General features: G+C 48.1%; 1 protein-coding gene across 1 annotated transcript in view; it reads left to right on the top strand.

Annotated features, from left to right (window-relative positions):
• The window catches only part of TNN (tenascin N), a 59,695-nt gene extending 41,978 nt beyond the window's left edge, over positions 1–17,717 (top strand). The window contains exons 14-18 of the mRNA XM_042229129.2: positions 112–263; positions 5,081–5,177; positions 6,079–6,246; positions 13,309–13,472; positions 16,512–17,717. Coding sequence (XP_042085063.1) covers positions 112–263; positions 5,081–5,177; positions 6,079–6,246; positions 13,309–13,472; positions 16,512–16,652 — 722 coding nt within the window. The 3' untranslated portion in view covers positions 16,653–17,717. The remainder of the gene's footprint in view (positions 1–111; positions 264–5,080; positions 5,178–6,078; positions 6,247–13,308; positions 13,473–16,511) is intronic.
• Positions 17,718–22,267: the final 4,550 nt, after the last annotated feature.

Raw genomic sequence — 22,267 nt, forward strand, 5'->3', positions numbered from 1 at the left:
AAAATATTATATTTCTAAACAAAATAAATGATCTTAAAATATGGGACTAGCCCCACTCCCCTCCTCCCTTGCCTTTCTCCCAACAACGCTGTCCTTCTGCTTGCTTCCCAGTTGGTGCCCGTTTTCCACACCCATCGGACTGCAGTCAAGTTCAGCAGAACAGCAACGTCGCCAGTGGCCTCTACACCATCTACCTGCATGGGGATGCCAGCCGGCCCCTGCAGGTGTACTGTGACATGGACACAGATGGAGGCGGCTGGACTGTGAGTCACACAGAGCCCTGGGCAGTGTCTTGTTTCTCAGCCCAGGGAGCTCTATTTCTTCTTCATCCACGGGAGAGAGATGTTTTGGTGCCTTGCAGCTATTTTCAGAGAATAGAGAACTGTAAGAACAGAGCCCGAGGTACTTGATTCCTGGGATAGAGCAGGCTTGGTTAAATTCAGGCTGATGTTTGGGAAGGCTTGTGGGTTTATCACCATCTATTAATACTAATTGCCTCTTTACATGAGTTGCCTACATTTTACTCTCTGCAAAGCACACTCATAAACATGACCTTCACATATAAGCTATAGAATGAGAGAGATTACATTGCTCATACTTTATAGATGGGTAGATTGAAGCCCAGAAGGAGAAGCACCCTGAACAAGTCACATATCATTCAGTTATCAGTCATGTCCGACTCTTTGTGACCCCCTGGATTGCAGCATGCCAGGCTTCCCTGTCCTTCACCATCCTCTGGAGTTTTCTCAAACTCATGTCTACTGAGTCGGTCACATGAGTTAATAACAAAGTTGGGACCAGATTCTAGGACTCCAGCCTCCTGGGTCATTGGTTTTCCCAGTGGGTCATCTCAGGTCGTCCCAGATGGAAACACATGGCCTCTTTGGGGGCTCAGTCCTCTGAATTTTGGAGCCTGTTGCCCAAGCTCTGCATCCTGGCTCCACCTACAGAAGCAGGGCCTTTGGAACTTTGATACGAAAGGCTAAACCCTGAAAGAGGGAAACTTGCAATGTTCTGATCATCTCACATCTGTGTGGAGGTTTTATTCTCTGTGGGCCATTAAACTGCATGGTACCTTCTTTGATTGCATCTGCTGATCCAATTATATGATGAGCTGCTTTTGAGACTTTCAATCTGATCTTTCCATCTCTCCTTACCCCCTTCTCCCTGTACCTGAATAGTGAGAGGTTCTCACTGCTCCAAACCAGCCTGCAGGCTTACCCGCTGTGCTTCCACCACTTGCTGTGGGAAGGAGAAAGCATGATCTCATAGAGCGCAGACTATGTTCATTTACACATTCGCTCAGGGGCCTGTGGAACCAAAGACACTGCAGCAGCCGCAGATAAAATGATACCATCTGATAAGCAGGAAAGAGGAAAACTTATTATCCACAAAGCTGCATCTGATGGCCAAAAGGCAGAAATGGATCAGATGGGGGACATTCCTGGTTGATTTGTAAAAATAAAGGAACCGAGTGTCACATGGGAGGCCATCCACCTGACTAGACTCATAGGGCTGCACCTGCTGCTTCTCATCAGCACCACTGTGCTTCTGTCCCTTTAAGCTTGAAGCCAGTTCCCTGCCTTTGTCCCTGTAGTTACCCATTGGCAGGATGTCTGTACTGTCCAGTGTGGTATTTTTGTTGTTTGTTTGTTTGCTTTCGGGGGTGGATGGTGGTGTGCTCCATGGCATATGGGATCTTAGTTCCCCAATAAGGGATGGAACCCATGCTTCTTGCGTTGGAAGTGCAGTATCTTGACCAATGGACCTTCAGGGAAGTCCCTGTTGATGAAGCCAGCCTCACACAGGCAAAGAGATGTGTGTGTCTAGGACAATTTTTTGAAAGATACCTGTTGCTAGTCTGTCTGCCTGGGAGTATCCATGATTCTTTTCCACTAATATTTATTGAGTGCCTACTATGTGCCAGGTACTGTTTTGTATACTTAGGAACCAGCAGTGGACCAAATAGACAAAAATCTCTGACCTCAAGGAGCTTGCCTTTTACATCTTGCCCACACAAGTGACCTTTGCCAGAACACAGAGGTCAGTTCCAGAAATAACTCTGGGTTCCCACCAATGCCAGTGCCCCATCCCCTCCCTAATCTTGTTTTCTCACCCAGGTTCCTGAAGATGCTACATGAACTGAGACTCTGTAGGGTTCTCCTCAAAGCCACTACACTCCAGAAAATATGTGGGGTCCTGCAAACCTCTCCACCGAATCTTTTACTGGCAATTTCCACGTTCTGGGGTGTTCAAAAGTCTTCTGTCCCTGAAAGATGATCATAGTATGTTACCCTTATAAACTGAGCTTCTCAAATCCTTTTAAGGAAATTCTTCTCCACTCAGGCAGCAAGAACACAATTTGATTAACTTGGGTTAGCCAGAACTCTGCCCTGAGGTAGCTGAGGCTACGGGTGGGAAGCTGGAATGGAGACTATTAAGGAACACTTAAGTGTCTCAAATATTTCCATTTCTGTTTCCCATCTTGCAAGTCCTAAGAACTGCACGAGAGGCTCTTTCCACAGGCACCTAAGTGAGATTTTCATTTTTTCCTCCTAATTTACTCATTTAGGACTGAAAATTCTAGAGTACAAGTAAGCTCTGTTGTTAGAATCAGACAAAGATTTTTTTCTCCTTTGAGATTTATTTGGCAAGGGGTTTCTGTTATCCCAAATAGTTCATTATGAGGTATTTCACCTCATAGAAGGGAATGGACTAGATTCTCAGTGAGTCAATTAAGGCTGCCTGATCAAGATGTACAAATGATCCCCGTGGGTCAATTCATTTGAAATCTGACATTATAAAATGCAAGCTAACACATTTACTGAGATATAATAATCACTTATTATATCTGTATGAGCCAGACTCTGGCCTTTATGATTTATCGTGATTCATGACCATGCTGAAGCCTTGATTTAAGAGAATGACAAATAAGCTATTAACATCTTGATCTCATAGTTTAGAGAGGTGAGGCTAGTCAAGGTTAACTGACTTGCCCAAGGAGACAGCCAGTAAGTGTAGAGCTGAGTCTAAATAGTGATGCAAAGAGCATCAGAACCTTTTTTTTTTTTTTTCCAATTTCCCTAGCCACACTGAAGCATTAGTAAAATAAACAAAGAAGCAAACAAAAAAATGCATTGGCACTACGTTCATGGATTGGAGATAGAGACCAAATGTCTTTGTAAAGCCTCTGTCCTAGGAGAGTGGGATCAGATTTGAGCCTGACCTTACACGGGAACTAACTACATTAGTGGGAAAAGAATTTGATGCAGTGTGATGGAACCAAATGGTGCTGCCCTAGGATTTCATTGTTCATGATCCAGGAATCCCAGGTGCTGTGATAGGAAATGAACAGCCTCAGAATCTTAAGGCATGCTCTTTAAACAGTAGACTCCACACAGCTGGTGTTTTCAGACTTCCTCAGGGAAAGATGAGGCAGTGTTTTATCTTTGCATCAGCCACCGAATAGTTGGCTGTGTGACTCTATTTCTCTATACTTTCTCATCTGTAAAATGGCATTGTATGTTCTTGCCCTGGGTTCAGCCTTTAAAAGGGCTCAACGAGTGCTTGTTACATAGATCAGTAAGTGAAAAAAGAAATCAAGGAAGCTAGGGAAGGAAGGCGATGTCTCTACAAGATGGACACGTAAGAAGAGGGGAAAGGGAACAGCAGTGTTAGTGAGTGTTAGTACAGTTGTTCACCGTGAGCATCCCTACGTTCTGCTCACGGCTCTACCTTTCACACACCCTGTCTCACGAGTCCTCCTAGCACCTCTAGGGGCAGACACCTCCTTCCCGCTTCCAACCCTGTTGGACAACAAGTCGACTGACGCTCAGGAACAGAAATGACTGAGTCACCAACCCCCTGCCAGGACCCCCACCCTTCATTCAGTGCCCCCCAGGCCAGCAGACAGGGACTAATGCTTCAGGAGTTGGCGGTGAGCTCTGGGCACTGTTGTGGGCAACCTGCTCTCTCCTCCCTCCCTGTCTCTTCCCAGAGAAAAATGTATCAAGAATGCTCAAGTATTAGGAGGTCTACCTCCCTGACTTCTTACCAGCACTTGGCACTGTCAGGCACACTTTTCTCTGGTGGCCTTTCTGATTCCCCATTTTCCCAGTTGTCCTTCACATCACCAGCTGCCCCTCTTTCTCCTTCATGAACTCATCTTGCAGTGCATGGCTCTTATATCTTGGGAGCCACAAGGCCTCATTCTAGGCTACTTGCTCCTTTCAGTCCTGTTTTGGTCTCATCCTTCCAATAGCTTCATCTCCCTCTGTGTCCTGATGGCTTTTCATGTTAGTTAGGATGGAATGGGCTAAGCCGTAGTAGCAAACTAACACCTAATTCCAGTGATTTAACCCATAAAAGGTTTTTTTCTCATGTGTGCAAAGTCACTATTAAGTGGTGACTCAGGGATTCAGATTGATTCCAGCTCATGGTTCTGCCCTGTTGACATGTGGCCTTCACCATGGCACCGTGACCTGGGGCAATGGGGGAGAGAGTGGGGAGACCCCCACCCCACACCCTGTGCTCCCGCTTTTAGTCCTGTAGCTGAAACAAGTCACATGGTTCCAACTTAACTGCAAGAAAGGCTAAAACAAAAAGTCTCTTTGTGTCCTGGAGGAGAGGAGAGCGAAATTGGACTTGGTGAGTGCCAGCACTATCTCAGACACGTGCTCACTTTCTAAGTCCAGCCTGGCCTGCTCCTGAGAGCTCTGGGCCTTATGTTCAGTAGCTCCTATGGCACCTTCATTCACCAGGATGCCTCAGAAGCCACTCACACTCACCAGGTGCCCAAATGAGCGATGTTGCCCCATGGAAACTGTCCTCTCTCAGAGCCCCTTTCTCAGTGATCGGCAGAGTGAATGGCTGTCAGCACTGGGAGCCCAGAACTCCAAAGCCAGTCTTGATGTCCTCCTCTCTCTCAGCTCCACTTCGGTCCATCACCACCTCTGTCAGTTTCACCTCCTGGCCACTTCTGTCCATCTTCAGGGCAGCCCCCAGCATGCCATGCTGTCCTCTCTCATTCAGCCACGTCTGTCCACGTGTGTCAGAGAGAAACTCCAGTCTCCCTCTTCAGGTCTTCCAGAGGCGGAACACCGGGCAGCTGGATTTCTTCAAGCGCTGGCGGACCTACGTGGAAGGCTTCGGGGACCCCATGAAGGAGTTCTGGCTTGGTATGATCTTTGAGCATCCCTGAAGGCTGGGGTGTGGAGGGGAGATTCCTCCCTAAGAAGCTGATCAGGCAGCTTGAGGGAGCTCCCTGCATTCAGGAAGAGCTCCAGGTGATGGGGGCACTGAGGAAGCTGCCCACCAGGGTGTCGGTGGGGCCGGGTCATTGGGGAAGGTTCTCGTGTGCACTGAGTGTGTGGGAGGGTGGGACTGTCACACGTGGGCTTTATGCTGCATTTGAGCCCCACACAATCTGCCTGCAGCCTGAACTTCTCAGAAGCCACAGGAGGAGAGCAGTTATTGATTGACTGGGATTCTGGGCTCTCACTGGGTGGTCACACAGGGTCCCTGGAATTCTGTGAGGAATGCCAGTCATTGTGGCATTGTTTTCTCCCTTTTCCTTCTGCTCTTTTCTGGAGCAGATGTTTGTGGAGAATGAAATAGCCAGAAGCATCAATTGGGAAATGAAGAATTAGAAACTCATCACGTGGATTCGAAGCATCTGATAGAGTAGATGAATTTTGTGGTTTGCTTGGTTCAAAAATCCCATCAGTGACCTTGGAGTCAGGGGTTGATCTCCTCTCCCACTTGGTGAGATAAGTGGATAATAGGTAGGAATGCTCTTGCTTGAGAGAGAAGGAGTCATCCCATGATTACCCACCCCCCACCCCTGCTCCTTCCCAGAGGGCATGGTTTCCACACTCAGAAGCATGACTGTGCCAAAGACATAATGGGTTGAGAAAACAGCCTCCCGCCCCCAGAAGAGATGAAATAGGAAGGACCCTCCCATTATCACAGGAGGAAAAGGCCAAGGCATCTTTGGGGGACTGAAAGTCTCAGATGCAAACGGTGGGTGCTCACACACACAGGGTGATTGGTTACCAGAATTCTGTTCCTTGATCTTAGGACTTGACAAGCTACACAACCTTACCATGGGCACGCCCACCCGCTATGAGGTGAGAGTGGACTTACAGACTGCCAACGAATCTGCCTATGCTGTGTATGACTCCTTCCAGGTGGCCTCCAGCAAGGAGCGGTACAGGCTCACAGTCGGGAAATACAGAGGCACGGCAGGTAAGACGAAATGTGTCCTTCCTGCTGGGGTCTCCTGCCTGGTGTGTCTTGAGGATGGGTCGGCCCCCTGCCATGGACCTGGGGGATGGAATATTGTTTTACGAAGGTGCATTGTCCTCATTGAACAGTTGAGGCCCGCTCCCTGTAGGGGGTTAAACAGAATTGTCAAAGCAATCTTTGACCATCATAAAATCAGAACTTCTGTATGTTACACACTGATCCCGCACCAGTAAAATTCTTCCTCTTCTACTGCCCGAATTCAGGCTGTTGTACATTAGCTGATGAACCCACATTCCGAGAGATTTCACTGTGTCTGCCCACCTCTTATTAGGCTTCAGTAGTGTGGCTACCACTCTCACACAGTGGTGCCTGTGTGCATGTTATTTAAATTTATTGTGGTACTTTGTCATAAATAAAGACAGAAGAATGAAAGTGCTGATTCACATAGTAAGAAGTCTAGGTCTCATTAACTCCACACAACTATGACAACACAGAAATTAACGGTTCAGCTGAAAAGGAGGGGAACGGTAGCCTCAATTAGCATCTCACTGGATTTAAGCCAGTTGGTGGTGTGTTAAGTTGTGAAAGGAAAAGAACAAAATTAAGCAGCTGATGAAATACTGGAATTATGACCCTGAGCATTTTCTTTAAGAGGCAAGGTGTGGTTATTGTTTTAATACTATACTTTAAACCTATATTTATCGTCTTTAAACCCTAGCAAGTAAGTCTAGTGTTTGACTTAGCGTGATTTTGACTTTGTTGGGGCTATGTAGGAATGTGTGTGTGTGTGTGTGTGTGTTAGTCACACAGTCGTATCTTTGGGACCCCAGTGACTGCATCATACCAGGCTTCCCTGTCCTTTACTATCTCCCAGAGTTTGCTCAGACTCATGTCTATTGAGTTGATGATGCCATCCAACCATCTCATCTTCTGTTGTCCCCTTCTTCTCCTGCCCTCAGTCTTTCCCAGCATCAGGGTCTTTTCCAGTGAGTTGGCTTTTTGCATCAGGTGGCCAAAGCTTCAGCTTCAGCATCAGTCCTTCCAGTGAATATTCAGGGTTGATATAAAAAACGTGGAAGTCAGGCATAGAAAAAAGCCAGTTAAAATACAATTGGGAAATACAGATGGGCATTTAGTTGAGTCTAAGGATATTAATCGAATGAGACGGATTTCAAGACGCCCTTTTGTAAGAGTGAGTGCGCTGCCTCTCATCCTTTTTCACCAACTGTAGCTGATCAGATTGCATTCCAGCCAGAGGTGGAAGGGGTGTGCACACTGCAGTCTCTCTTAGACCTGTCAGTGAAAAGCAAGAAAGACATGGAAGGTTTATTCCAGCCAACCCGAGGATTATAACCCGGGGGGCAGTCTTTCAGAAAACTCAGAGGACTGTCTCTCTGGTTAGAGGTCAGAGCACAGTTAGGTAAGTTTTTGAGATAGAGGGTTATAAGTCCACCAAATGATGTATCACTGACAGTTTACAAAGTCCAGATCTACACGGCATACAAAGTATTGGATCACAGGTCATGCTTCATGGTGGCTCCTTGAGGATATTAAGGGGGAGCACCATGTCCTTAGGAGGTCTGGTTGACCCAGATGCGTGGTACACACTAAAGGGGAAGGACAAGGCCCAAATGGGCCCCGTATCTTGCCAGAAAATATGAACTTTATTTCATCAGACCCCTCGGGCCTCCTCCTGTTCTATCTCAGCCCACATGGTTAAATATCTGGCCATCCCTTTTCTTCCCAATATCCTGTTCAGTCTTGACCACAGTGATCAGTCAGCCTTCCTTTCTCAGGCTGAAACAGCCCAGTCTTCAGAGACTCCACTCAGGGCACCTTCTGCAGATGAGATATGGGATTGGGCTGGTTCCTTTTGGCACTTGTGCCCACATCCCTCCCTGAACCAACTGCCCTCATGGGCCTTCTGCTGGGGACCTCACTCAGGCCTGCCCTCCCAGGCTACCTAGTCCCCTCCCTCTAGTATTCAAATGTCCCTTCTCTGAGGTCTATCCTAATCCAGTAAATGACCTGATGCTAATGGGAAAATGAGTGAAAAGGAGTCAACATCTTTGTGAATTACTGTGATTCTCCTCCCGGGGACTGTATTTGCATTTTAACTGTGATTAGGGGCTAATTCCCATTCTAAGGTTGTGCAGGCCAACAAGTGCTGGTCAGTGGAGGATGTATTTTTTAATAGGAAGCCTTGGGAGACTCAGAATTCATGCAGTATTTAGGCAGCAATCTAATCTTCCCCTGTGTACTATCATTCTTACTCTTAAATTCTGAATTACAGTGGTGGGGTTAGTGGAGTTTGAGCTTTCCTTATATGTGCTGATTGGTCCCCAAGGAGGATTTTGAAATTTAGCAAGCTTCTGGCTGCTTATGTCCTAGATGATGAGGTACTGTTTAGAGGACATGGCATTCAGATAGAAAGTGAACATTTTGATATCTCCAGGCATGGGCCAGCTCTCCCCAGCTTTTAACCCTGTTGTCACTCTTTTTGGAACTAGAGATGTACAGCTCTGGTGGATAAGTGGGGTTTTAGACTGTTTCCCTACTCAGACTATCCAGGTGGACCCTCAACTTTTACTTCTACTGAAGTCAAATCAAGAAGCTGCAAAACAGAGTCAGAGACACAGATGTACAGAACAGATATATGGACACCAAAGCAGGAGGGAGGGGTGAGCTGAATTGGGAGATTGGAACTGACATATTCACACTGTTGATGCCATGTATAAAATAGATAACTAAGGAGAACCTGCTGTATAGCTCAGAGAACCCTACTCAGATACACATGTATGTGTAGCTGATTCACTTTGCTGTACAGGAGAAATTAACACAACCTTGTAAAGCAGCTATTGTGCTAAACAGGGCTTCCCAGGAGGTGCTAGTGGTAAAGAGCCCGCCTGCCAATGAAGGAGACATAAGAGACACGGGTTCGATCCCTGGGTCAGGAAGATGCCCTGGAGAAGGACATGGCAACCCACTCCAGTATTCTTGCCTGGAGAATCCCATGGACAGAGGAGCCTGGCAGGCTGCAGTCCACAGCGTCTCAAAGATTCGGACATGACTAAAGCGTATGTGTTGCCGATGCGCTTTGCTGTACCGTTGAAACTAAAACAACATTGTAAAGCAGCTATACCCCAATAAAAATTAATTTAAAAAAATCCAGCACATTATTCCTCCTTGAAGGAAACTCCAGCAAGGTAATGCTGGGTCAATTGTAATGGTAAGGTAATGCTGGGTTATGATTCTTGGAGTGAGACAGGTAGGACATTCTATGAGCTCTACCTTCAGGATGCCACTGTTCATTAATTTGGAGACTATTTTGGCAGATTAAATAAGCAGACACTCAGGGTGGTGCAGAAGGATCTCTGTGGGCTAACTAGCCACTTACAGCTGATTTCAGAGGCTTAGAGCTGCTCAAGGGATGGTTCACCCCCTACAGACACTTAGAAATGTGAGGAGGAACTCAACCAGCATTCAGTGGGCTGGGGCCAGGGTTGCCAAATACCCACAGTGAACAGTTGTTCCACCCCAAATGCCAGTGCCTTCCTAGCTTTGAAGTGAATTTTTTAAGTACTGGCACTTAAAGAAGGAAAACATCGTTGAACACATGAACAAAAGGGAAAGCTGGAGGTGACACAAATCACACTTTCATCAGTCCATTCTTGGTTTCAGAGTGGAAGATGTTCCAGGTCCAGATGTGTGATCCTGTGCCTGTGTGTCATTAACAGGGGATGTGATGCTAACAGCTTCTTCTGGCCTGAGACGGCTTAGCTGCCTGGCTCATCTTTCCTATCTCAGGAAGTATGAGAGGAGAAGAGTTGGTCCCAGAGTGATTCATAAATATATATATATATATATTTAATATTCTTTATTTTTATCTACTTATTTTTGGCTGTGCTGGGTCTTCATTGCTGTGTGTGCATGGGCTTTCTCTAGTTGCAGCGAGTGGGGCTACCCTTTAGTTGTGGTACACAGGCTTCTCATTGCGGTGGCTCCTCTCGTTGTGGAGCACGGGCTCTAGGGCTTCAGTAGTTGCAGAGCATGGGTTCTGGATCATGGGCTCAGTAGTTGTGGCACACGGGCTTAGTTGCCCTGCAGCATGTGGGGGCTTTCTGGACCATGGATCGGACCTGTGTCCCTTGCAATGGCAGGCGGATTCTTAACCACTGGACCCAGTAGAGACTCCCCTGGCCACTGCCCCCACCAAGAGATATTTTGGTGAGATGGGTGCTGACCATCTCAGCAGCCCCACCTGGGCTTGGGTTCAGACCTCTCATGGGCTTGCCACTGACTCCTCCCACCCGAGGCCGTCACACTAGAAGTGGGGCACTTATCTCTCATCAGTGTTTTCTCCTAAAACTCCCAGAGAGGGAGAGAGTCTAACCACCATTGACTTTTCTGCTTTATTTTCCTTGGGGAGATAAGCTTAATACATCAGAACACTGTCTTGGCCAGGGCCTGATGACCAAAGAAAAGTTAGTTTTTGATTTATGAGAGCACTCACTATCTACACTTGGAACATTAGAAGGTAGATAATCCACCATGGATTGGGGGTGGGGGGGTACTCTCACACTCAGGCCACAACCTGCTTCACCTTTCTTTCTCCCAGCGCCCAAGGTTAGATAGCCATGAGGAGATCTTTAAGAAGCAGCCTCTGCACAGGTGCTTAGAAAACAGCTCTTGGAACTTAATTGCAAGTAAGGTAAACTGTGCTCATTAAAAGTGTTACTAAGGGAGCCATTGTGCAATATTTTGAACTGTAGGGAACTATCTGCAGAAAATCTAAGGAGATAAAGAAATGTCTGTGAATGAAGTGACAGTTTGCTCTTCTTTCATTGGAGAAAATTAATGGGGGAAGAGGTTTTGCTGTGTCTCAGAAAAGACCCTGATGCCAGGAAAGATCGAAGGGAGGAGGACGAGGGGACAACAGGGTGAACTGGTTGGAGGGCATCACCGACTCAATGGGCATGAGTTTGAGCAAGCTCTGGGAGATGGTGAAGGACAGGAAGCCTGATGTGCTGCAGTCTGTGTGGTCACAAAGTGGTGGACGAGACTGAGTGACTAAACAGTAACATAGGTGGACACGAGGGCTACCTGGGTGGCCTGCTGGAATCCACCTACCAGTGCAAGAGACATGGGTTCAATCCCTGGGTTGGGAGGATCCCCTGGGGAAGGAAATGGCAACCCATTCCAATACTCTTGCCTGGAGAATACCATGGACAGAGGAGCCTGGCAGGCTATATATTGTCCATGGGGTTGCAAAAGAGCTGGACATGACTTAGCGACTAAACAACACGGTGGATGTGAAAGGGCCACCGTCTGAGCTCCCAAATGAGAAAGACAAACTGGGACCTTCCCTTTACACCGTTCTGTCAACGCTTTATGTATCTACCCCAGCCACCCGCAACTAAGAGCAAGGACCAGCCACTGTTTGCATTCCTGGAGGCTGGGCCATGGCAGGTGTACCCGATGTTTCCTGAATGAATGAATGAGGTTGCAGGACAAAAGTTCTCAAGCTTCAGCTGGACTCTGAAGGGCTTGTCAAAGCACAGACTGCAGGGTACCACTCTGGAGTTTCTGGTTCTGTAGGACTGGGGTGGGCCTGAGAACACGAATTTCTAACAAGTTCCCAGGTGATACAGATGCTGCTGGCCCGGGGACTGAACTTTGAGAACCATTGCTGTAGATTGTCAGAGAGAGCTCATTCTTGTTGGCATAACCAAAGCCTGCTATTGAAATAAGGAAACTGCAGATGCATTGGTGGCCCAGAAAGAACCCTGGGCTTGGGGTCTCAGGTTGGAGCTTTGAGTCCTGGCTCTGCTGCCAGTGGACTGAGAGACTGTGGCAAGTTCCTAGAACAAACTCTGTGAGTTTCCTTCCTCATGGGACTAAGAGCTGCCTGACTCACCCCTCAGGCTTGTCAGGGGCATCAGATGAGAAGGTACATGTGGAGGTGATCTGTAACTCGGAAATCAGATTAAATGGAAGTATTGTTATCATAGGAACAGACTTGATTAATCTTGGGATTTATATGAGCCCTTATTGCCGTTTATGAGCTGAATTAAAACGTAAACTTGTAAAAGAATGACAAATGTGATGGGGAAATAGTGAAACACGTCAAGTAATTAAGGCAGGTTTCTAGACAGTTTGTAATGAGCACTTAATTGTACCTGTGTGCCCAGAAGGGCTCTAGAAGTTCAGGTGTGTGTGTTAAGAGGGCACGTGGGAGGATTAAGAAGGAGACTCTTCCTCAGGAGTGGGGTTGAGCTGGGCTTCGAGGAATGGTGAGGACTTGGACTGATGAAGGGTAGAGAGAAGCAGGTAAGCAGAGGCATGGACGATGGACTCGTCCACCCTACACATTCAGTGCCTTTGGGGACAGCAGGCTATGAGGTTGTACAGAAGGCATAGCCAAGGTACAAGCCTGCAAAGCCAGGAGGAGTAATTCACTCCTGGTGGGAGGAAGTAGATCTGAGATGATGGAAAAGGATACTTCTTAAGCTTTGGAAGAACTGGGAGGCCTGTTGTGTTGACACAGGTCTGGAGAGGTGAGAAGACCCCAGGGTGGCAGCCATGGGGGACAGGGGTGTATTGGAGTGATCTGCAGAAGGAAGGGCTGGATCATTGGCGGGGGAGGGGGGGAACAGGATTGTCAAAGGTGGCTCAGGAGTGCCCAGTCTGGGCCACTGCGGGGATACTGAAGCAGGGACAGAGGCAGGGGACAGGGGTCAGTTGTGCGAGTTCGGTCTGGTACTATGAGGAATGTCGAGGAGTTCAGTTTTGGATGTTTGGATATTTTACTGTGAAGCCTCTAAGTGGAAATGCTATTCAAGCTGCTGGAAAAACAGGCCTGAAGTTTGGGTGGCAAGCGAGGAAAGAGAACCTGTTCATTTGTATTGTGTGCTCATCTTGGCGATTTTGAGAAAAGCGTGACTCCTTGTGGCATAACCGACTGCACCCCTGGCATTTTTGTGCCTGGAGGTTTTCTTGCTGGGTCCTCTTTCAGGCCAGAGGAGGATCCCACCCACCTCTGTCACCTCTGCTTGCCTGCAGGGGACGCACTCACTTACCACAACGGATGGAAGTTTACAACCTTTGACCGAGACAACGACATCGCCCTCAGCAACTGTGCCCTGACGCATCACGGCGGCTGGTGGTACAAGAACTGCCACTTGGCCAACCCCAACGGCAGATACGGGGAGACCAAGCATAGTGAGGTAGGTGACAGGCGAACATCTTTTTTGTCCCAGTGAAAGTGTTAGTCACTCAGTTGTGTCTGATGCTTTGTGGCCCCCGGGGATTGCAGCCCACCAGGCTCCTCTGTCCATGAAATTCTCCAGGCAAGAATACTGGAGTGGGTTGCTATTCCCTTCTCCAGGGGATCTTCCCGACCCAGGGATCAAACCTGCATCTCTTTCATCTCCTGCATTGGCAGGCAGGTTCTTCACCACTAGCTCCACCCATATTCTGTTCCCAGAGTGACACCCTCCAGCGGGTGTTCTGCCCCTCTCCTTCAGAGGCCAACAGACAGAGCAGTAGGGCTCCTTCTCCAGGCTCCGTGGCCTTGGGGCCTACATCCTCTCTGCCCATCTGCTGCAGCCCCCCACTCTCTGCATTCCCACCAGTGGTTCGGTGTAGGGCAGGACTCAGGCTGCCCACTGCTTAACAGAGATGGTATGCGTCACACATCATCCTGCTTTACAAATTCACATGTGGACACTCTTCGTCAGCTTGAACTGCTGTAAGAAAATAATAGAGACTGGGTGGCTTAAACAGCAGGCGTTCATTTCTCATGGTTCTGGGGGATGCAAAGTCCACGTTCCCAGCAGATTCAGTTTCTGGTGGGAGGCCTTTCTGGCTTGTGGATGGCCGCCTTTTCACTGCGTCCTCACACAGTAGAGGCAGAGAGCGAGCTCGCGAGTGAGCTCTGGTCTGTCCTCTTCTCGGAAGAGCACTGATCCTACCACGGGTGACGTCATCTAACCCTAGTTACCTCCCGAAGGCTCTGCTTGCGAATACCATCACATTGGTGGTTAGGGCTTCAGTGTATACATTTTGGGGGGTTGGGAGGGGACACAAACATTTTATCTGTAACAGACACATCAGAATTCGATCCAGTTGTTCTTCCAGTTAAAAGTGTAAATTTTAAGTGTTAGTCACTCGGTTGTGTCTGACTCTTTGCAATCCCAGGTTCCTCTGTCCATGGAATCCTCCATGCAACAGTACTGGAGTGGGTAGCCATACCCTTCTCCAGGGGATCTTCCTGACCCAGGAGTCAAACCTGGATCTCCTGCATTGCAAGGTGGATTCTTTACCATCTGAGTCACCAGGGAAGTCCTTCTTCCAGTTAAACCAGAGCTATTTTTCTCTGTCCTTTGATCATGGGGAACACAGTTTTCTGCTTTAGGTAAGACCCATAGGGTCACTTAGAGTTGGAAACGACTGAAGTGACTTAGCACGCACACACACCCTTGGATCCACTTCATCCTGCTGCTGCTGCTAAGTCGCTTCAGTCATGTCCGACTCTGTGTGACTCCATAGACGGCAGCCCACCAGGCTCCCCCGTCCCTGGGATTCTCCAGGCAAGAACACTGGAGTGGCTTGCCATTTCCTTCTCCAATGTGTGAAAGTGAAAAGTCAAAGTGAAGTCGCTCAGTCATGTTTGACTTTTAGCGACCCCATGGACTGCAGCCTAACAGGCTCCTCCGTCCATGGGATTTTCCAGGCAAGAGTATTGGAGTGGGGTGCCATCGCCTTCTCCACCACTTCATCCTAGAGCCACCCAAAGCCTGCTCAGAGCGTTGTGCTAAACCAGTTTCTCCACTTCAGGAGTGTGAACACAGGCTCCTCACCCCTCCCTTGCTCGAAAACTTTCCTACCAGTGATTTCTCAGACTCTCATGCCCCGAGAACATCATCTTGACTCCTCGCCAGCAACTAGGCATCTCCTGCTTGCTCCCTCACAGCTTCTTGAAAATTGCATCTTTGTTCCTACTCATCATTGATCCATCCCACTTTATGAAATTTCCCCTCCTTGGGTTTCTAATTTCCTACCCTGGATCTTGATCCTAGCCTTCAGGAAGCCACCTCTCCCCAGAACTCACCTTATACCAATATGACTGTAAATATTAATACATCTAAAGTCCAGGTACATTCTGATTCCGTTGGTCCTAACCACGCAGTAGGGACTCCTCATCTTTATGTGATTTCTCAAAGGGAAGAAGAAGTTTGCACTTAGGGGGGCCAAGGAGGGTGGGCCCATGAATCCTGGAGGCTGCATGTGGACTGACTCAGGGAAGCTGTGATCAGAGATCAGATATTTGAAATGAGCAGCCAGCGTGCCCTAAACCATCCCCATATTTGCTAATAAAAGACATTCATCTGGTTAATGTGCTTTTCACAGTCTGTACAGCATTTAGCTTCTTGTTTATTATTTACCTCACAAATTAAAATACATAAAATCGGTCACTTGGGCTCTTTATTGGCCAGGTTGCAAGGTTATTAAGTGAATTAAATATTATTGTGCTCACCAGTCAAAAGTCATAACGTGAAATTTAGTTTTCAGCAGGCTATTCGTTACCCTAGAGCTAATATCTGTACACTGTAAATTGAAAATGATTTTACACAATTGGCCAATTAATATGTTTATTTTTGTCTTTAATTTTTTGTAAAGGAAAAGAGTGAAGCATATCACTGAATTTAATCACTGCTGGCCAGGTTGACCCCGTGTTGTCTTTGCAGCTGCTCTGGCTTCACCCGCCTCCTGGGCTTACACCCCCATCCTCCAACCCCAGGGGGCTTCCCAGTCCTCAGCCTGTCTAACCTCAGCTGCCCAGCAGAGGGCACACACTCCTAGATTCCTCTCTCACTTCTTTATAAGTATCCCAGTCTCCTTTTCTGTCCCTTGTGCAGAGAGGCATGGGCTTCACAGGTGGCACAGTGGTAAAAAACCCACTTGCCCATGCAGGAGGCTTGGGTTCGATCCCTGGGTCGGGAAGATCCTCTGGAGAAGGAGATGGCAACCCACTCCAGTATCCTTGCCTGGGAAATCCTGTGGAGAGAGGAGCCTGGTGGACTGCAGTCCATGGGGTTGTGAAAGCCTTGGACCCGACTGAGTGACTAAAGAACAAAGCAGAGAGGGCGTGGTTTCCCCCGTAGAGAAGCACTCTTTGGTGCCGTAACCCACTCCACTCTCCCAAGCGCCTCTTCTTGATGTTGCCTTGTTTATTTCTTGGCTTATTTATTTATTTAACATAGGGGGTGAACTGGGAGCCGTGGAAGGGACATGAATTCTCCATTCCTTTTGTGGAGTTGAAGATCCGACCTCATGGCTACAGCGGGGAGCATGTCCTGGGCAGAAAGAAGCGAATGCTGGGAGAAAATTCGAGAACGTTCTGACGGCCCATTTGTCTACATATGGCGCAAGAGGAGATCAGCCCAGGGTTGGGGCCATCCGTGTAAGCGTGGGGTGGGGTGGGTAGTGGTGACTGGCTAATGGAAGTTTGAAGAATGCTCGTAGCCCCTGGCTTCTGAGATGGCTGGATAACCTGCAGGACAAAGCATGTCACCAAGCTCTGAGTCATGCAGCTTACTTCCCTGTCACCTACCTTTTGCCCACGTATATTGGGGGCCTGAAAATCCATACAAAAGTAGCTGCATGGTGTGTATGGGAGAGACAGCACTGAAGCTGCAAGGTTTTCTGTTCTATCTTCAGTAACAAATATATGGGGTTAGGGTAAAAAAAAGTGAAGAATCATCTAGTATTTCACTAATTGGAAATCTCAAAATTGGTGTGTGTGTATATATATATATGTATATACACATAGTTCTACTAATACAATCTTCTGTCTAAAAAGAAGCACCAAAGAGGGGTTTCTCTTTGATGACAAGGGGCTGATAGTAGCCTGAAACTTACCTTCCATTACCACTGGATTTGGGGGGAAAAAGGCATAAATCTTCCCCCTTTAAAAAAATTGCTGATGTTATTCAAGGGAACTAGAAGAGACAGAGAGTTGAATTTTGCTAAGTTCTGACTGGTATCCGGCATGCTGGAAACCCCAGCTTCCACATTACTGCTATTTTGAGGTGCCCCCTACCATCCATCTGCATAATCACTGTTGTAGATCCACATATGTTGTGAATAAATTCTCACTTATTTCAACCTTGAATAGTTTGACTCTCTTGGTAACTGGGTCCTCCCAAAGACTCTTCTTTGTCGCTCCTTCATAACATCAAGTCCTCCGCCTGCCTTCCTCTCCCCTACCGCCTATTCTGTTGGACCCCTGGGTTTTCTGAAAGTGCTCAGTACCAGATGCTTATTGTCTGAATGGACACTTGGCAAGGTCAGATCCTTTTGTCTTATTTTCCTATCTCTCTGGAAGGTTTTTCTGTAGCAAAGTCAGTAACCATTGAAAAAAGTCAAATTCCTATTCAAGAAAAAATAAAATAAAATAAACCACTGATTTAAAAAAATCTGCTGTGTGTTATTTTTCCCACGTAAGTGCACTTGAATTCTAAATTTAACCTAAGTGCAAGCAAAGGTACAATATGAGCGTTATAGTGGAACTTGGTTGGCCATGACCTCTTACTGTTGTGATGGTAAATAATGGTATTTGGAACCAGGAGAAGTGAGTGAGTGAGGAAGAAGACAGATGCTCTACAGGCTGCAATCCTCCTTCAGGATTGGGAGTCCTTTATTACCTCGGGTTCTCCAGGTTTTAACCTCTGGCCAAATGCCAAGCCATACTTTTGGAATAGTGTTTGTCAACCTTTAAAATGTTCAGCATCCCCTTGGCTCCTTTTATACACGCACTGAGCAATGCCCTGGCAACTGCTCAGTCTGATAAAGGGCAGTTTGGATGAAGTACATTGTAGGTGTTGGGGCTGGTAGTTTAAAAACAAGCTTGCACCTTGTTCATTGATTCAGGGAGAATTTGAGGCTCTGCCTGCTCACCAGGCAGTGTGAGGTGAGCTCACAGAGCTGGGTCAGCCAGTTCTTGCCCTGCTGGAGTGTGTGTGCTATCATGCATTCATGCCTTCATTCATTCAGCAAATACTGATTAAGCCCTGTTACATGCTGGTCTACTCTAAGTCCTACTGCTCTAGAAGTGAGCCAAGCCCAAGATTCCTGTCCTTGTGCTGATATTCTATCGGTGGAGGCTGATAATTAATAGACAACAGATATCCATACAATTTCCAGAAGTGATAAGTGCCATGAGAGAAAATTATAGTAGGATCAAGAGATGGAGGTGGAGATTGGTGGCAGTCCTGAGGGACTCTGTAAGCCTCTCTGAGGAGCAGATATTTGTAGAAACCGTCTAGATGTCTTTAGTCTTGATCCAGCTTCCTTAGGGCCAGAGCAGGAGCTAATTTTCTTGTCAGTTTTACAGGTCCTTTTGTGCAGCCTCTCAGTCCTGAGGCCTCTCATCTCCTGTATGCAGGTAAAGTCTCCACTTTGCTGACACAGGAGCCCTGTGAGCACCCCAGTGGGCACAGACTTTTTAGAAAAGGAAAGCCACCTTTGCAAAGTGGATCAAACCCCGGGATGATTCAGAGTGGGGGGTGGAGTGCCTGGTGGGCGGTCTTCCCAAATTGAATCAGGCTTCTCAGATGTGCCTAGGGAAGAGGACTGCTGTGCCCCAGCCCTTCTGACTCTGCAGGTCTGGGCTGGGGCTGCTGATGCACAGGTGACTGCTGTCTTAGTAGCTCTGGCGAAGGGGGCCACTCGCTGATGGGCTGTTTGCTCAGGAGGCGTCTGACATGGTAGCCAGAGAACTTGTGGGAAACTGGAGTGGTTTTTTGCATTCTTTCACCTGTAGGGTTCTTGCTGCCCTGAAAGGACAGGGCAGAGAAAACCTCAATTGACTCCTCAAGGATTCCACTGGGGCAGAGAGGGAAGTCGGTGGGGGTAGGGGCAGGGAGCTCATTTTCAAAGGATGTTTGCCTGAAGGAGGAGGACATTCCAGACCTAAACTTCTGTGCCTAACCTCATTTTAACGTAACCAACTCCGGGAGCTCCTGCTCTGGCAGCTAAATGTAGGCCCCAGAATAGATTTCTGGGTAGACTTGCATTTCCAAGGGTCAGAAACTTTTCTTAGAGTCAGATTATGAGCCATCAGCATTTTGAAGCTTCAGGGACAACTCCTACTGGTTAGGACAAACCAAATAAATAATCGTAAAGGAAACCAACCCTGAATATTCATTGGAAGGACCGATGCTGAAGCTGAAACTGTAATACTCTGGCCACTTGATGCGAAGAGCTGACTCATTGGAAAAGACTCTGATGCTGTGCAAAATGGAAAGCAGGAGAAGGGGGTGACAGAGGATGAATGGTTGGATGGCATCATCAACTCAGGGGACATGATTTTGAGCAAACTCAGGGAGAGATAGTGCAGGACAGGGAGCCTGGCATGCTGCAGTCCATGGGGTCACAAAGAGTTGGACACGACTGAGCGACTGAAGAACAGCAAGAAACAAAAGCTGTCATAGAAGGGACATGTGGCATAGCCAGGCACTAGGGTAAAAGTGAGGACAGAGTATCACAAACAGTTGATAAAGTCTCCTGAGTGGTTTCCTGTTCCATGGGAAATGCTAGCCAAGCCCTGAGTGATAAGCAGAACACACCCCCTGCCCGCAGTGTGGTGGAGACAGCTGTGGGGGCGCCCAGTGGGCACTGCGATGGGGAGAGAGCTGTGAGCAGAGCGGGGTACCCCAGAAAGTGTTGTGGCTGTGCTATTAGCATCACGTCTGGAAGAACAAATCTGGATTCGCCAGGGACAGGCGAAAGGCTGGGGGCAGGCAGGGCACCTTGGGATGAGGTTACCTGACGGCAAAAATGAGAATGGATGGAGTGTGGTGTGTTTCAGGGAAGAAGATGGTTTCTTGGTGGGGAGCCATGCTGGAGAGACAGGCAGGAACTCATCTCAGCCATGTGAGCACGGTGGTCTCAGCTGGCACCATAGTCCCAGCTGTCACTGATCATCAGAATCAGCTGGAGCTGTCACGTAACCAGACCCTACTTCACCCCCAGAGATGCTGCTTCTATGGGTCTCAGCTGAGTCCTGTGCAGCTGTGCTTTCTAAAGCTTCAGGGGCTTCTGACATACAACTGGGGCTGAGAACCACAGCTAAGATGAAAAAGTTTGGGAGGGGCAGTGGAGAACGCTGAGGGTGTTTAAACCTTGGACTGACACTTGAAGTGAGACTTATATTTTGGGAACACCGGTCTGGTGACAGCATAGAGAATAGAAGGAGGCATGGGAGTAAGTTGGGGACGTTCGGGAAGTTTGGGGAAGTTGGAGAATGGAAGGAGGCATGGAAGGAAGCAGAGATTCACAGACAGTGAAAGGTTGTTGCAATAGGCAATGGGTATGGGCTTGAGTGAACTCCGGGAGTTGGTGATGGACAGGGAGGCCTGGCGTGCTGCAATTCATGGGGTTGCAAAGAGTCGGACACGACTGAGCGACTGAACTGTACTGAAGGGCTTCCTGGGGGGCTCAGTGGTAAAGAATCCACCTGCAATTCAGGAGATAAAAGAGATGCAGGTCCGATCCCTGGGTTGAGAAGATCCCCTGGAAAAGGACATGGCAACCCACTCCACTGTTCTTGCCTGGAGAATCCCCGCGGACAGAGGAGCCTGGTGGGTTATAGTCCATGGAGTCGCAAAGAGTCGGACACGACTGAAGCGACTAAGCAGGCAGGCACTGACTTCCTTGGCCTGAGGCGGAAATGGTGGGAAACAGCAGAGCACAGATCAGTAATGTTAATAGAAGGAAGGGTTAACAGGACTTGAGGGGGATGGGTGGTAAATGAGGGGAGGGCTCCATTCATGGCAGAGTTTAAAACTGGTTGTTCTTGCCAGTAGCTGCTTCTGGGAAGAGGGTCCCAACATTGACGTTGGTCACATGATGTCCAGAGTTCTGCTTTGGGGAATTCCCTGGCGGTCCAGTGGTTAGGGCTCTGCGCTTCATTGCTGAGGACCTGGGTTCAATCCTTGGTTGATTCCACAAGCCGTGTGACTAAAAAACAAAAAACAAAAAAAAACACTGCTTTTTAACTTGGAATTCTCGGGGATTCAAGGATCACTAAAGCCAGAAAACGCTGAAGGAGCTAGGGAGAAAGAAAGAAGAAAAAAAAAATGACCCAAGGTATTATGATCAAAGGGATGCCCTGAAGGAAAAGACCAGGTGTGTTGAATGAGGAAAGGGAGGCTGTGGTCGGGTTGGAGTGTCCCGGGAGGGGCTACAGCGTGGGAGTGGAAAAGCAAGTATAAATAATGAAATGCTCTCAGCGAAAAATAGCCATTTACAGGAGAAAGTCTTCCGCTAAAAATATTTCCAAGTCATACCCTTAAGCCCTTCACCGGGGCAGCGGAGAGGATCGGGAGGTTTCTGTCAATAAAGAGTGCAGATCAATCAATACGTTTGGAGCCCGCGGCCCGGCTCAGGGGCGCGCTGTTCCCGGCCAGGCCAGCAGATGGCAGTGTGGTCCTACCGGGAACCTCTAGCCTCAAAGCTCCTTTCCTCTCCTACAGCGAGGGAGGTTCTGCGGGTCCCACGTTTCTTCCTTCCCGGGTAAATTCATCTGGAGAGTCAGCCTGTGGGGTACGACTCGCCATCCGGCATCGCTTGGTGGTTGCACAGGCAGTGTTGCCGTGCAAAACAGGTAACTGAGAAACTGTAATCCACTGCCACCCCCTTTTTCATCTCAGCCACTGTTCTCAGCCCCAGTTGCATGTTAGAAGCCCCTGGAACCCTTTTGAAGAGATTGCCTGGTGAGCTGGGGACTGTCTCCTCCAACCTGGTCTACTGGGCTGGTGGTCCGGCAAGGGGATGGGGGGCGCCCCTGGAAGGGGTTTTAGGCAGTTCCTAAAGCGCAGCTGAATCCACTTCCCAATAGGCCTTGTGTTAGTTTCTACGGAGGAAATGGGAAATGGGTTGAGATCTGATTCCATTGGTGTACAAAGGAGTTAGGTTCTCAGGTTAGCCCAGAAAAGCCTGTTCATTCTATAATACA

The sequence above is a fragment of the Ovis aries genome, chromosome 12 (assembly GCF_016772045.2).
Source record: "Ovis aries strain OAR_USU_Benz2616 breed Rambouillet chromosome 12, ARS-UI_Ramb_v3.0, whole genome shotgun sequence".
In the NCBI taxonomy this organism is placed as follows: domain Eukaryota; kingdom Metazoa; phylum Chordata; class Mammalia; order Artiodactyla; family Bovidae; genus Ovis; species Ovis aries.